Raw genomic sequence first — 12,743 nt, 5'->3', positions numbered from 1 at the left:
TAATCTGTTATGTAAAAGCTTTTTACTAGAGTGTGTCTTCATAGTGAAATAAACATTTTAATTCTAGCACCCACCCAGACATTGGATATTAGTTTTCTTAAGTATGCAAATTCATGCAAAGCTAAATACATGAAGCCTTATTTTCATAAACAAATGCTAATTTTTGGAAAAATGTCAAACACAAAGAATATTTCTAAGAATATTAGTAATTAACAGGCAGTGATTCATTGTGATAGGTATTACTATTGTTTAGTACTCTATTAACCTGTAATGTCTTGCTTTGATTGTAAATAGGAGAGGCTTATATAAACCCTTTCAAGGTATTATCTGCAGAGTTTATTATAATTTTGATATTTTGAAGAACAATTTAATGACATTGACCCATATTTTAAAACGCTGCAGTTGCCTATGCGTTACAATCAGCCATAATCTTTTTAATCTGCAACATTTATCTCTCCATAATCTACTTCTATCTTTTAATCTACAGTGATCTATTGTAGATAGATGTTCTTGTAGTTTTTTTGTCCATGATGAATAAATGGAATTTCTCCACTGTGCATTTCAAACACTTTTCAGACACTTTAAGCAGACACTAAAATAGATTAGACATAAGAATATGATGAATACTGGGCCATAGATTACATCTCTTTTAAACCAAGTTCATGAATAGTTGTGCTATATGTGGTATCTGGATTGGATTCTGTTGAGATTTTAAAAACGTACACCAAAACTTCAGTTAAAAAAGTAAAGTATTAATAAACAACAACAACAAAAGACAAATTTAAGTCTGATTGCTGTATCAATTGTGATATGCTGATCAGCTAATAGCTTCTGTACAGATGACCAGCTTTCTTCCTCACTTTCTAAGCAAAAGAACTGTTTCTGGTCAAATACACCAAATTTTCATATCCTAAAATACTTTAAACTTGGAAGCAAACACTAAATATGGATGAGGGAATGTTTATAGCTGCTACAATGTAATTGATAAAACAGGAGCTTACCTGTCTCGTGAACGTTCAACAAATCGCAATGGTTGATGAATTCCAGTGATGGTGTGTAGCATGAATAAAACATTTCGGTATGTGTTATAGGAAAATAATCAGCTTCAGGTTGGAAACAGTAACACTTCTCAATGGGCTACAACACACACCATCACTGATTATGTTCGTTTATCAGCCTTACATCTCCGTGGTTGGGGGTTCGAATCCCGGGCCTGCCCTGTGTGCATGGAGCTTGCATTTTCTCTCTGTGCTTCTTGGGTTTCCTCCTGGTACTCCAGTTTCCTCCCCCAGTCCAAAGGCCTTGTGTTGTAGGCTGATTTGGCATTTCCAAATTGTCTGTAGCATGTGAATGTGTATGCGATTATATAGGTGATGGTATGGCACCTATCCTGGGTACGCCCTGCCTTGTGCCTCGAGTTCCCTTGGATAGGCTTCAGGCTCCCTGTGACCCTGTGTAGGATAAGCAGGATGGATGGATGAATGGATGGATGGATAATCCTCACATTTATCTCTGCTACAACAAAAAGACTAAACCCTAGAGACAGCTTGTGAGTACTACATATGATTTGTATTAAAAAAAATTTTAAACTCAAATCAAGTGTGATCAGCTACTAATTCTGTAGGAAAAACAGTTTTGAATGTTGTCCATTGATGGACAGGGGTTGTGTATTGACATCATTGTGTTTAGATCTTACAGATGTGGCAAGACTGTGGGGTTACTGAGGTTGGCAGCGGTGACACACACAGCCTAGCACGGCTAGATGAAAGACCCAACAGTTAGATCAGGAAATTGCGAAGAAGAGGATATTTTGCTGTTTCTGGGTTCATGCAAAGTTTGATTTTTTTTTTCTTTTAATAACATAGTAAGCAGTAAGGTTTATATATCAGAGTATTTAAAGAAATGGTTGTATTCCTAGAAATCTTATCGTGTTACTAGAAATCCACAGTACATTAGTAATTCGCCTGAATGAATGAGGGCATGGTGGCTTGTTAAAGCTGGGCAGATGTTGTGGAAAAACCTCCAACAGAGGGAAGACAGAGAGAGACTTTTGTAGCTACATGTGTTGGGGGCGTGTCTATGCAAATAAGACAACATGTAAGGAATTGTGGGGAATTGACGGGCAGACAGAGCCGAATGCCGGGCCATGTTTACTTGCCTTCTGTGTGGTCTTTCTCTTGACTGCTTGATAACACCTTCGTTTGTTTGTTTGGCGGTGCAGCCGTGCAAATGGCAGCAACTGCCGAAGTAAACAGTGACTCTGAGGTATGTTTGCTTTTTGCATGCTTGTTTGATTTTGCATTGACTGGTTGCTGATATGTTATCCTTGAGATGCTGGAGATAGTGCTCAAGTGTTTTTTTTCTTGGCTGCTAATAATTAATCTTTTTGTTGAATCTTATTTCAGTGTGGCTGATATGTAATATTGTAACAATTACTGTTCAGCTGATCTGATCATTACTTGTCTAAAAGCACCTGTAGGATGTTTTATGCTGAGTGTCGTTTCAAAAGGACATCATGAACCTGGTCTGGTTTAATGTTTGCATTATTTCATATGTGCACATACAAGCATACAAAAGTACATGAATGTTTGTCAGAAAGACTTGCACCAGTGGGGTATGGCCCGACAGAGTAGAGTGATGTGTGCACCTGAGTTGCTGTATAAGAGGCTCCCTGTGTTCTTAACTCTCACACAAACACACGCACCAATGTGCCCTTTATTGGTCTGACTCACAAAGAGCTCCGCTGTGCCGATCCGAACAAGAACATCATTCACAACGCCAGTTTACACGCGCTGCTGGAAGAGATGTAGCTTCTCACAAAATTCTGCCACAATTATCAAGTTACTTTGGTCTGCTACTACGAGACATTTCAGAATGACCCAGATACCTGAAAATGATCACAACTCCATTGGGAGCAGGTGTCTCAGCCTCAGATTTTCCAGCCTCAGGTGCTACTCCCACAGTTTATGAAGCATCATATCAGAGTTAATGTTTTGGGTTACTTTTGAGTCTAGTTCCTTCTTAAGGTTTCTTCCTCATGTCACATCATGAAGTTTTTCCTTGTCATTCTCACCCCTGACTTGATCATTAGGGATCTGTATGTACATCTTGATGTACTATCAGTGTTTCCCACAGGTTGAGAACTTACTCAACCTGACGGTGCGGGTTCCATTTAATCATATCAGGGAGCACAGTGGCTTAGTAGTTAGCATGTTTAACTCACACTTTGCTTGTTCGAATCCTGCCTCTGCTGTGTTTGTGGAGTTTGCATGTTCTCCTCGTTCTTCGGGGGTTTCCTCTGGGTACTCTGGCTTCCTCCCCATTCCCAAGACATGTGTTGTAGGTTGATTAGCATTTCCAAATTGTCCGTAGTGTGTGAATGTGTGTGTGATTGTGCTCTGTGATGGTTTGGCACCCTGTCCAGGGTGTCCCCAACTTTGCACCCAAAATCCCCTGGGATAGGGTCCAGGTTCCCCTGCAACCCTGTGTAGTATATGCAGTATGGAAAATACATGGGTGGATGAATCCTAAACATAGCTGGCAACAATCTTGACGGTTACAGTTTCACCAACTATACACACCTCCAAAACCTTTTTTTTTGTTTTTTTTTTACCCCATTTTCTCCAATTTTGCCAGTCTCAACACACCAGTTAACTATGACACCATAGTTCTCAATCAGGGAAGGTGAGGCAAGCATGTGTTTTCTCGTAAACACATGAAGTCAAACCACCAAAATGCTGCGTTTGCTGCTTCACATGACAGCAGAACTGTTGGCGGCACTATCTGCCATCTCCTGCATTCATGAGTTCACAGAAACCCACAACTGTTTGGTGATGTTTTAAGGAGAGATAACACCATCCTCCCACACAGAGAGCACTCTCTTGACTCTGTGGCGTTGTCGGGATTCAAACTCACAATATCCCAATGATAATATGAATGCTTTTTCTGTTGTGCCACTCATGAGCCCCCAAAACTACATTTGAACACTGTGATACAGCGATCTTTTCAGTGCCTGATATAGTCACTGGATTAAAGAACTTCACAGCATCCTCTCTGTTAAAGTCCAGACTTTTGTGTGAAACACTTGGTGGTGAGTAAACAAGACCCTTACCCTTGTGTTCATGTTGGCAAGAAAAGTCTGTGGTTGGTGGTCTGCATTGCCAGTTGGATGCCTTCTGCTTGTGAAAGCATGGAATGCTCCTGGCAATGTTAAGTGATGGAAATTACCAGACATTCAAGTGACAGTTTTTTTTCTATTATTATTGGGTTTTTTTAGATGCTTGATGTCATCACTTTCACTCCTAAGTCTTCTTGAAGGCCCACCCATGTTGCTCAGGCCCATGAAGATGATGTTATGAGCCACATTTAGCTCTAAAGGTTTACAGGCAAGGTGTAACTGTAATCTATATCCAGTACATCACATTCAACCTTTTGATATTTCTGGCAGCTTTTTTTCCTCTCTGCCCAATATATCTTAGAAAATAAATATAGAATGGAACCCAAAGGAGTTTATATGATGCTTTAAGTGCTTAACTGCTGCATAATTTATTCCCCTAAGCAAATTACCCAGCATGTGTCCAAAAGATTTTGTTTCTTCATGACTTGTTTCTGTGTATTTTGGCTGAAGATAGATAAGTACCTCCTTGAAGCATTCCCAAATGAACCGTGCCATCCAGGCTTGCTAAAGTGGAGGCTTTTGTTATTATACACTTGACTGTATATTTTGAATGCATGTTCTTCAGTTGTATATTTGTGTGGTGCTAGAAAAACCACAACCTTTACCTCATCCAATATCCAAGATTGCGGCATGTCCGCCTCCCTTGCTTTTCACAGCGCTTATTTCAGCTACACAATAGAGCCATTGAGAACGTTAAATCACCCAGAAACAAAACTCGGTCGGGTGGAATCTGTTATCATAGACTTAAAAGGATGCTACATTTATTTGGTTGATAAGGTGCATTCTGATAATGTTTTGCATGAGCTGCTGTAACCCTGGCTTGTAAAACCAAAGTTTAAGTACACATTGCATGATGTTGGTCCATTACACGTGTTCACAGTCTTGGGAAATAATTTTCCCAATCTATAATGTAGCAGAAGTAGTTTCACTTATATTTACTATGAGTTCTTGAGACGATTCCCAACTTTGATACATTGATACATTGTATTGGTACATTGTATGAACATTGATGGTGTATGGAATTGAGGTGCTGATCACATAATAAATATGCCTGCAACACTTGTGTGATAGTCTGGGAAAATCCACTGGATGTTGCTGTGGCTGAATTCTGGCAAACAGCCAGTTGGCCATAGTTATATGGTCATATGCAAAGGTTTGGGTACTCCTGGCCAAATGACATATTTACTTGATTTTTGAAGTGAAAAGAAGTAAATGGTGTAGTTTATGGTGGATTTTGAGGCATGTTTTGGATCTCTTTTCTGCTTTTTTTTTTCTTTTTTTTCTTGACTGTCCGTGTCTCACATGCTACCAGATATTTACTGGAATCCTGTGGCCCAGGTGGTAGAGCGGGTTGTCCACTAATCGTAGGGTTGGTGGTTCGATTCCCATTTCACGTGACTCCACATACTGACGTGTCCTTGGGCAAGACACTGAACTCCAAGTTGCTCCCGATGGCATGTTAGCACCTTGCATGGCAGCTCTGCTACCATTGGTGTGTGAGTGTATGTGTGTGAATGGGCGAATGAGACACAGTGTAAAGCGCTTTGGATAAAAGCGCTATATAAGTGCACCATTTACCACTGTGCAGTGTTTCCTGAGCCACTGGCTGCAACTCAACACTAAAGCATAATAGAGCCACTATTAGAATAGAACCATGCTTAGTAGATGCCATGTGTTCTTTTCCTCAAATGCTGCATCTTTTTTTTCCTCCAAATATACCTTTGTAGATTGTGGCCAAAGTATTCCATTTTGTACTCGGTCAGTCCTCAGCAGTTTTTGCCTCTGGCTTATCTAGATATTGTTTTACATATTTCACATGTAGACTTTGTGATGAGGTCACAGCTAAAGTTTCCTTCTGATGGCTCCTCCATGCAGATCATGTTTGTGCAAGCAGTGCTGCAGAGTAGTACGAAGCAGCACCACTCTTGTGTCAGCTAAACCTTCCTGCAGGTCTGTATTGTCATATGGGGGTTTTCCTTTGTCTTTCTGGCCAGCATACCAGCAGTCGTAACTAAAAGATTTTCTGTTTTTTTTTTTTACATTAACTTCCACAGTTCCCTATAGCTGCCAATTCCTAACAATTTCATTAAGTTCTGAATTTTCAACTGCAGGGTATACACACTTTTACACAGAACACAAATACCTTTTTTTTGTTCTTTAATTTTTTTTTTATTATTATTCACATATATAGTAACTGTGCATTAACATTTACACAATAATGTTTTTTAATAGCTTGCAGCAGAGGTTGTGTTTACTTTTTTCCACTTCAAAAATTAAGGGGTGCACAGTCTTTTATATACTGTACTTTGACATCTAAACTTTATCCAACTATCACTATATTTCACCCCAGTGATGTAGAAATGTTTTAACAATGATAACAAGGTGATATTTTTCTTATTATGGTGATTTCCTTTTTAGTCTAGTTCTATATGGCTCATGGAGACCTTGACCTGGTTTAGTTTTTATATGTACTTCTCCACCACTGTCAGCAATATCTGTATTTTACTTCATTCTGCTTCTTTTAAGGTTTTAGTCATCAAGGCTAACTGGAGGAATTAACAATAGATGAAGAGGAAAATAACATTAGAAAAGCTCTTATTGCTGCTTTTGTTAGTGTTCTAGGTGTATTTCTCTCTGAAACTTTCCACTTTCCTGTGCAAATGCATCTCTTCAAGTGCTGCCTTCTCCGCTCGTAACTTTGGTGAAATTTTCCACTATGTGGAAAGAAGCAGAATTGCACACAAAAAAGCTGGTTAAAGGCTTAATTACAGTAAGAGGTCGCTAGCTGTTGGGTCTGCCAGTCTCCTTACCTTCCTTCTGCAGTACTCATTTCTGGGACTTTCTAGAGCATGACCAGTGACTAGAAGCATTAAAAATGCACATAAACAAAAATCCCATCATAGAGAACTTTGGCTGGGTTGCAGTTATTCACTTACTGAATCATTATTTGACAGAAAACTCTGTGACATGTCACATGCATTAACTGTGGAATCATAATGGGTGGTTCAGATTAGAGTTTGTTGATTGGCCCCCTGGGGGCAGCTCGATGAAGCTGAAGGACACCACGACCCAGAGCATGTTGGTATAAAAGGCTGGCCATTGGGTTGGTATCTGGGTTTGGACAAGGTATGTGGAGCTGGATCTGTAGGGCCAATATATTTCAATTGGTTAATCCTGTTCCACAGAGGCTCCCCAGGTGAGCAATGGTTAAAGAGATCTATAGGTAAGCATTGTGAGCAATGTAAGCTCCTCTTATAGGTGTCTGTATGTCTCTTCCCACTTTATTTCTGTGTTTTGCTTCCAGAGATTGGCGCTTTTTTGGTTCACTGTGCATAGATACCTAAGCTATTTTCCGAAAGGAGGACATCTCTGTTTTGACCTACTCTGAGACTTTATCATGGATTATAAGGAGTGGTTTCTATTTCTATCCAACTGAAAAGTAGGCTGAGCAATATTTAAAGACGCTATACTTGAGACACTGTGATATTGGGAGATTTCCCCCCATGCAATGAAAAGTGCTATATAAATCTCCAGAATTATTATTATTATTATTATTATTATTATTATTATTATTATTATTGTTCACAGCTGACAGAAACAGCACATATTACTTATTGGAACTAGGGAAAAAAAACATTTATGTATGGTTTGTTGTTTCTACCTCACTATTTTTAATGAAGGAAGCCTGTGGTTAGACTAATCACCATTGTCTTGAAATTAGGTCAGTATAGCCTGGTGTTAGTAAGCTGATTGACCATTGATCTTGCATCACACAGAGCTGAAACAGGTCAGCAACCTCTAATCAAATCCAAATTGAATCTGTTAAAATGACAAGTGCTTTGTTCTTAGATTCAAGTTTCAAGTTTTGAAAGATCCTATTAATTTTGGTTATTGGTCCAAAATCAAGAACAAGTCTGCAAGACTGTCTGGCAATAAATTCCTAGCTGTCTTCAGTGATTAATATTTTTGCCTTAGGGTTTCAGTCTGACTTTTTAGCAAATAGCAAATAGTTTGTGAGATGTTTGAGTGAGAGGAAAGCATACTCTATATGGTAGTACTGATGTTTTCTGGTATTATGGAACTATATTTGTTTCAATAAATTTCAGTTCTTGGGTTCGACTTTGGTCACCATGGTATATTTTAGGAACTTACTCAGACTATAAGCTCTTCAAAAATAAATAGTTTAATGAACACTGACAGGCCTAGACTAACAGACTCTTGCTGATGTATATAATCTTTTTAGATGTTGTAGAAATGCCTGCTATATGCAAACCACTTTGAATGTTGCACACTCCCAGGCATAACTCATGTAGACAGCTTGATTTGCTTTTTCTGGCATCCTTCACCATTTTTAGCATAAAGTTATGGGGTTCAGAACTCATGTGTTTCACCAGCTCATTTTTTTCTCTCTCTCTTCGTTCCCCTGTCTGTCCAATCTTCCAAAAATGGCTGTGACATAATGGACTCTTGTCACTTGTCGCTCTTACACATTTACCTTGACTTCACCTTTGCCCCATTTGCATCCTAATCTAAATGTATGCCCTGTCTTGTTTGGAGATGGTAGACTGCACAGTAACCCCTGTAGCAATGGAGGACACTGAGCAATGGAAACCAATCGAGGACTGTCACAGTGGTGTGCGGTCTGATGACCAGGACTCCATTCCAGCATCTCCTAAACCAAAGAAGCTTGTGGAAGAGCAGGTACTGGCAACCATTCCTTGCCCCTCATGAGTCCATTTCCTGATTTTGACACTCACCCTTGTCAATACACTACTGCCCATCCAGTTTATTACTGGTTGGAGACAAGCTGCAGTGTTCCTGCATGCGACAATACAAGGCATGCAATCGTTCAACAGTTATACAATTATCAGCTAATAGTTTCGGAAACAGTGTTGTATGATCTTCCCCTTTTTTGCCTTATTGAGGATTTTTAGCATTGTGTTACTATTTGGATTAAATAAGGCACCCTAACTGTTTTGCAAATTAAATAAATGTAAAATATATTTAGATACATTTAAATGTAGCACATAATAATAATAATAATAATAATAATAATAATAATAATAAATAGTTTATTAACACCTCCAGGGTTGGGGGTTTGATTCCTGCTTCCACCCTTTGTGTGTGGAATTTGCATTTTCTGCCGATGCTTTGTGGGTTTGCTCCAGGTAGTCTGGTTTCCTCCCCCAGTCCAAAGGCATATGTTGTAGGAAGATTGGCATTTCCAAATTGTCTGTATTGTATGAATGGATGTGTGAATGTGTGTGATTGTGCCCTGCGATGGGTTGACACCCCGTCCAGAATGCCTTGAGTTCCCTGGGATAGATTCCAGGCTCCCCCTCAACCCTGTATAGGATAAGTGGTACAGGATGGATGGATAGATGGATGTTTATTGGTTGACATTAGTTTAGTTCTTGACAAATGTAGTTATTGACAACTTTTTCAACTAGAACACCTTTTAACATATAGACACAAACTTATAGGCTATGTGGCAAATAAAGCAGCTAGCTGTACATAGCTAACAGCTAACTTATTTATTTGCTACACGATCTTGCTTAGTTGTTCAAGGGATGTTAACTTAAGCTCTATAGAATGTCAGTCAGTCAAGAGATTAACCTGAGCTCCTGATCATCATCTCTGCTCTCTCTGAGACACTGTATTATTCATCAACCTCATATAGGATGGACCGACCTCGGAACCTGAGCTGCTTAATGGTTCCACCAGTTAGACCATGGCTGATTTTCAGTGGTTTTCAGTTCTGTGCTCTTTGGCCCTGTGAAGCATGTTCATGTAGCAAATGTAATTAATGCAAGCTGAGGATTTCTGGGAGTACTCATGTCAGATTATTCTGTACTTTGTCAACCCAGAGTATCTGAAATTTTGTGTTTTAAATGGCCTCCTCTAGTTAATGAGGCAATTAATAATATGCAGTAATATTTTTGTGCTTCATTCTTCACATGGTCTCTAAGCTACAGCACTTCTGTGTCGATTCAGGATCTGTCACGTTTGATTTGGATACACTTTCAATCAACACCTGCTATAATGAAACTTGTCTAATCCGCCATCTGGAAATATGAATAGATTCTTATCGGGATACACTTGAGAAGCAATATATCACAGTTATTTATTTCATAACCCTCTTGATAGCCCTCTTGATACATCTGGAACAGGGCAATCCTTATGTAACCAATGCACTATTTGATTTATTTTTGTTATAACAGAGACTGTTGCTTATACTACTAACTGTCTTTGAACTTTGGCATTTAAAATCATTAATTTTAGTTCTGAATTTGGCCAAATATCATATATACTAATATATATTTTAATTTGCACCCATATAACTGACAGTTCTAATGACCCAAGTAGATAAGGGACCCAAAAGAAAGAAAACAGTGTTTTTTGTATTGTTTGTTCCTTGATGCTTGTTTGCAACCCACAAACTCATTGCTTTGAATCACTAAAACATCTCTCTACTTCCCCCCACCTTTGACCCACCCTATGTTCCCAATCTGCACACTTAACCCCTATACAATTCTTTCTTGACCATTCATACCATCAACCTATGCCACATCCAACATACCCCCAGAAATCAAGCCACACCAAGGAAGATTCAGAGGAGTCTGAGATGGAGAATATCATGGGACACCATTCTGTGAGAGAGAGGCACCTGTTTGCTTCTTGTGAGGGTGAAAGTCATGAGAGTCCCCACACAGAGGAAACATCCACATTTTTGAGGCTTCCTGCATTATGCAGAACCCTTGGGGAGGTCGAGCCTGACCCCAAGCACAACATTCAGACTGGATATGTGGATCTGCCACCTCCCTTCAGCCCATCACCCATCAGCCCTTCCAGGCCCAAGAGTCCATGGGGTCGCTTTGACCCTTATGACTCCACTGAGGTAATGCTGGGAGACCTGGTATAGGTCTTGAAACAGAGAGGAGGGCATGCAGTAATATGTTATAGTAGTAAAACAGCTACAGGGTCCCCAGCTTTGTAGAGTTTTACATATTCCCCCTGGGTCTGTGTGGGTTTCCTGTGGGTTCTTTGGCTACCTCCCAACTCCCAAAAACATGCTGTGGATTATGGATTAGCCACACAAAATTGCCCCATGTGTGAATGAGTGTTCAAGGTGTATTCTTGCCCAGTGTTCCAGGATAGGCACTGGATCCACCATAGCTCTTACCATGATAAAGTGGTTAACAAAGATGAATAAATGAATGAATCAGTCACTCAATCATGCAAATGAATAAATAAATCATTCAATCAATCAGTTAAACAATCCCAGGTAGCATTTCACTATGCTTTCAGTTTGGCCTAGTCTGGTTTTCTACCACCTCCAAAAACATGCTCAAAGTGGATTCGATATTTTTATATGCACCAGATGAGAGTTTATTTACATCTAGTTATGTTGGAGTGAGGTCCCATTGTACCAAGACTATTAGAAACAAGCTAGGTTGACACAAGTTCTTGTTTGGGATGATTACGAGACCATAAATAAAATAATCAGTAATTGCCTTTTTGCAGAAGCCATCCAAAATGTGTTTATGCAGGGACTGGATTCCCGTAACATGCTATACTTTACAACTGAAAGCTTTAGCTAACACACTTTGTAATTGACAGAAAGTGGAAATCTTAAACAAATATTACAGCCTTGCAGCTTGGAGTAATGGTACGTCAAGTTCCATTTCTTAGTCATTACCCCCTCCAAAGGACTACATCCTTCATTTGGTTCAGCTGAATGCTAGCTAGTTTTTTTTTGTTGTTGTTAATATCATTGGGCAGTATTCAGAGTTCATGACTTGCAGTAAGTTTCAAAGTTACATCAATATGTTGGGTTGGGTTACACAGGCACTTACAATTGTATGAGTAATTAGTAGTTAAATTACCTTTACAAGTAACTAAAGTAATTCAGATCTATGCATGTAGTTCATGCTCATAGGTTTACAGATTTTTCTTGTCTGGATGCGTCTGAGATGGGGGTTTTCAATGGAGTCTTAACCACTCCCTTTAAACACAAGCACTTGCCTTTAAGCCCCCCAAAAATAAGAGGATAGAAAATGCAGACTGAAAAATATCTTTTTTTTTCTTTGCTGTTGAGTGTTATGTAATGTAACAAACACAAGAGACAATTAAAAAATGTAAAGACTAATGCGATGATACATGAATAAGAAAAATGTTCAGTATTCATTTGGCATATCATATAACTGTGGAATTTTTATTTGGGATAGTTAAAAGTTGCTTCAGGTTGATTAACATAACCATCTGGGTTGATTTCTGGCACAGTTAAAGTTCAGGCCCTGGAGTGTATACTATATGTGTGTGATGCCCTGTGATGGGTTGGGTGTATGACTTCCTTGCACCCAATGCTCTTTTGTTAGACTCTGGATTCACCATAACCCTGAATTGGATAAGTGGATACAGATGAATGAATGATCTGTATTTTTTGTGTTTTGGGGGAGAACGTTATGGCTTTGGAGCTTTGATGGCATGTCTGAAATGCTATAGATTGTATATGTCTAAAATGCTGGTGGTCCTTTTCACACTTGATAGTTTGAACTAATTAAAG

The 12,743-nt window shown here is 39.2% G+C and overlaps 1 protein-coding gene across 5 annotated transcripts in view; it reads left to right on the top strand.

Annotated features, from left to right (window-relative positions):
- Nucleotides 1–12,743, top strand: part of septin4b (septin 4b) — a 41,137-nt gene that overhangs the window by 16,048 nt on the left and 12,346 nt on the right. Inside the window, exon 2 of one of the 5 annotated variants that reach the window (XM_053673550.1) lies at nt 8,735–8,878. The exons of 1 other annotated variant lie outside the window; for it this stretch is intronic. In XM_053673550.1, coding sequence (XP_053529525.1) covers nt 8,735–8,878 — 144 coding nt within the window. Of the gene's footprint in view, nt 1–2,113; nt 2,266–8,618; nt 8,879–10,724; nt 11,076–12,743 lie in introns of those variants that run through there. 3 more of the 5 variants (XM_017496185.3, XM_053673549.1, XM_053673548.1) reach the window with 3 other exon arrangements.

This window comes from Ictalurus punctatus, chromosome 20 (assembly GCF_001660625.3).
Source record: "Ictalurus punctatus breed USDA103 chromosome 20, Coco_2.0, whole genome shotgun sequence".
Taxonomy (NCBI): Eukaryota; Metazoa; Chordata; class Actinopteri; order Siluriformes; family Ictaluridae; genus Ictalurus; species Ictalurus punctatus.
The sequence above is the reverse complement of the archived record's forward strand: the minus strand, read 5'-3'. Positions and strand labels throughout refer to the sequence as shown.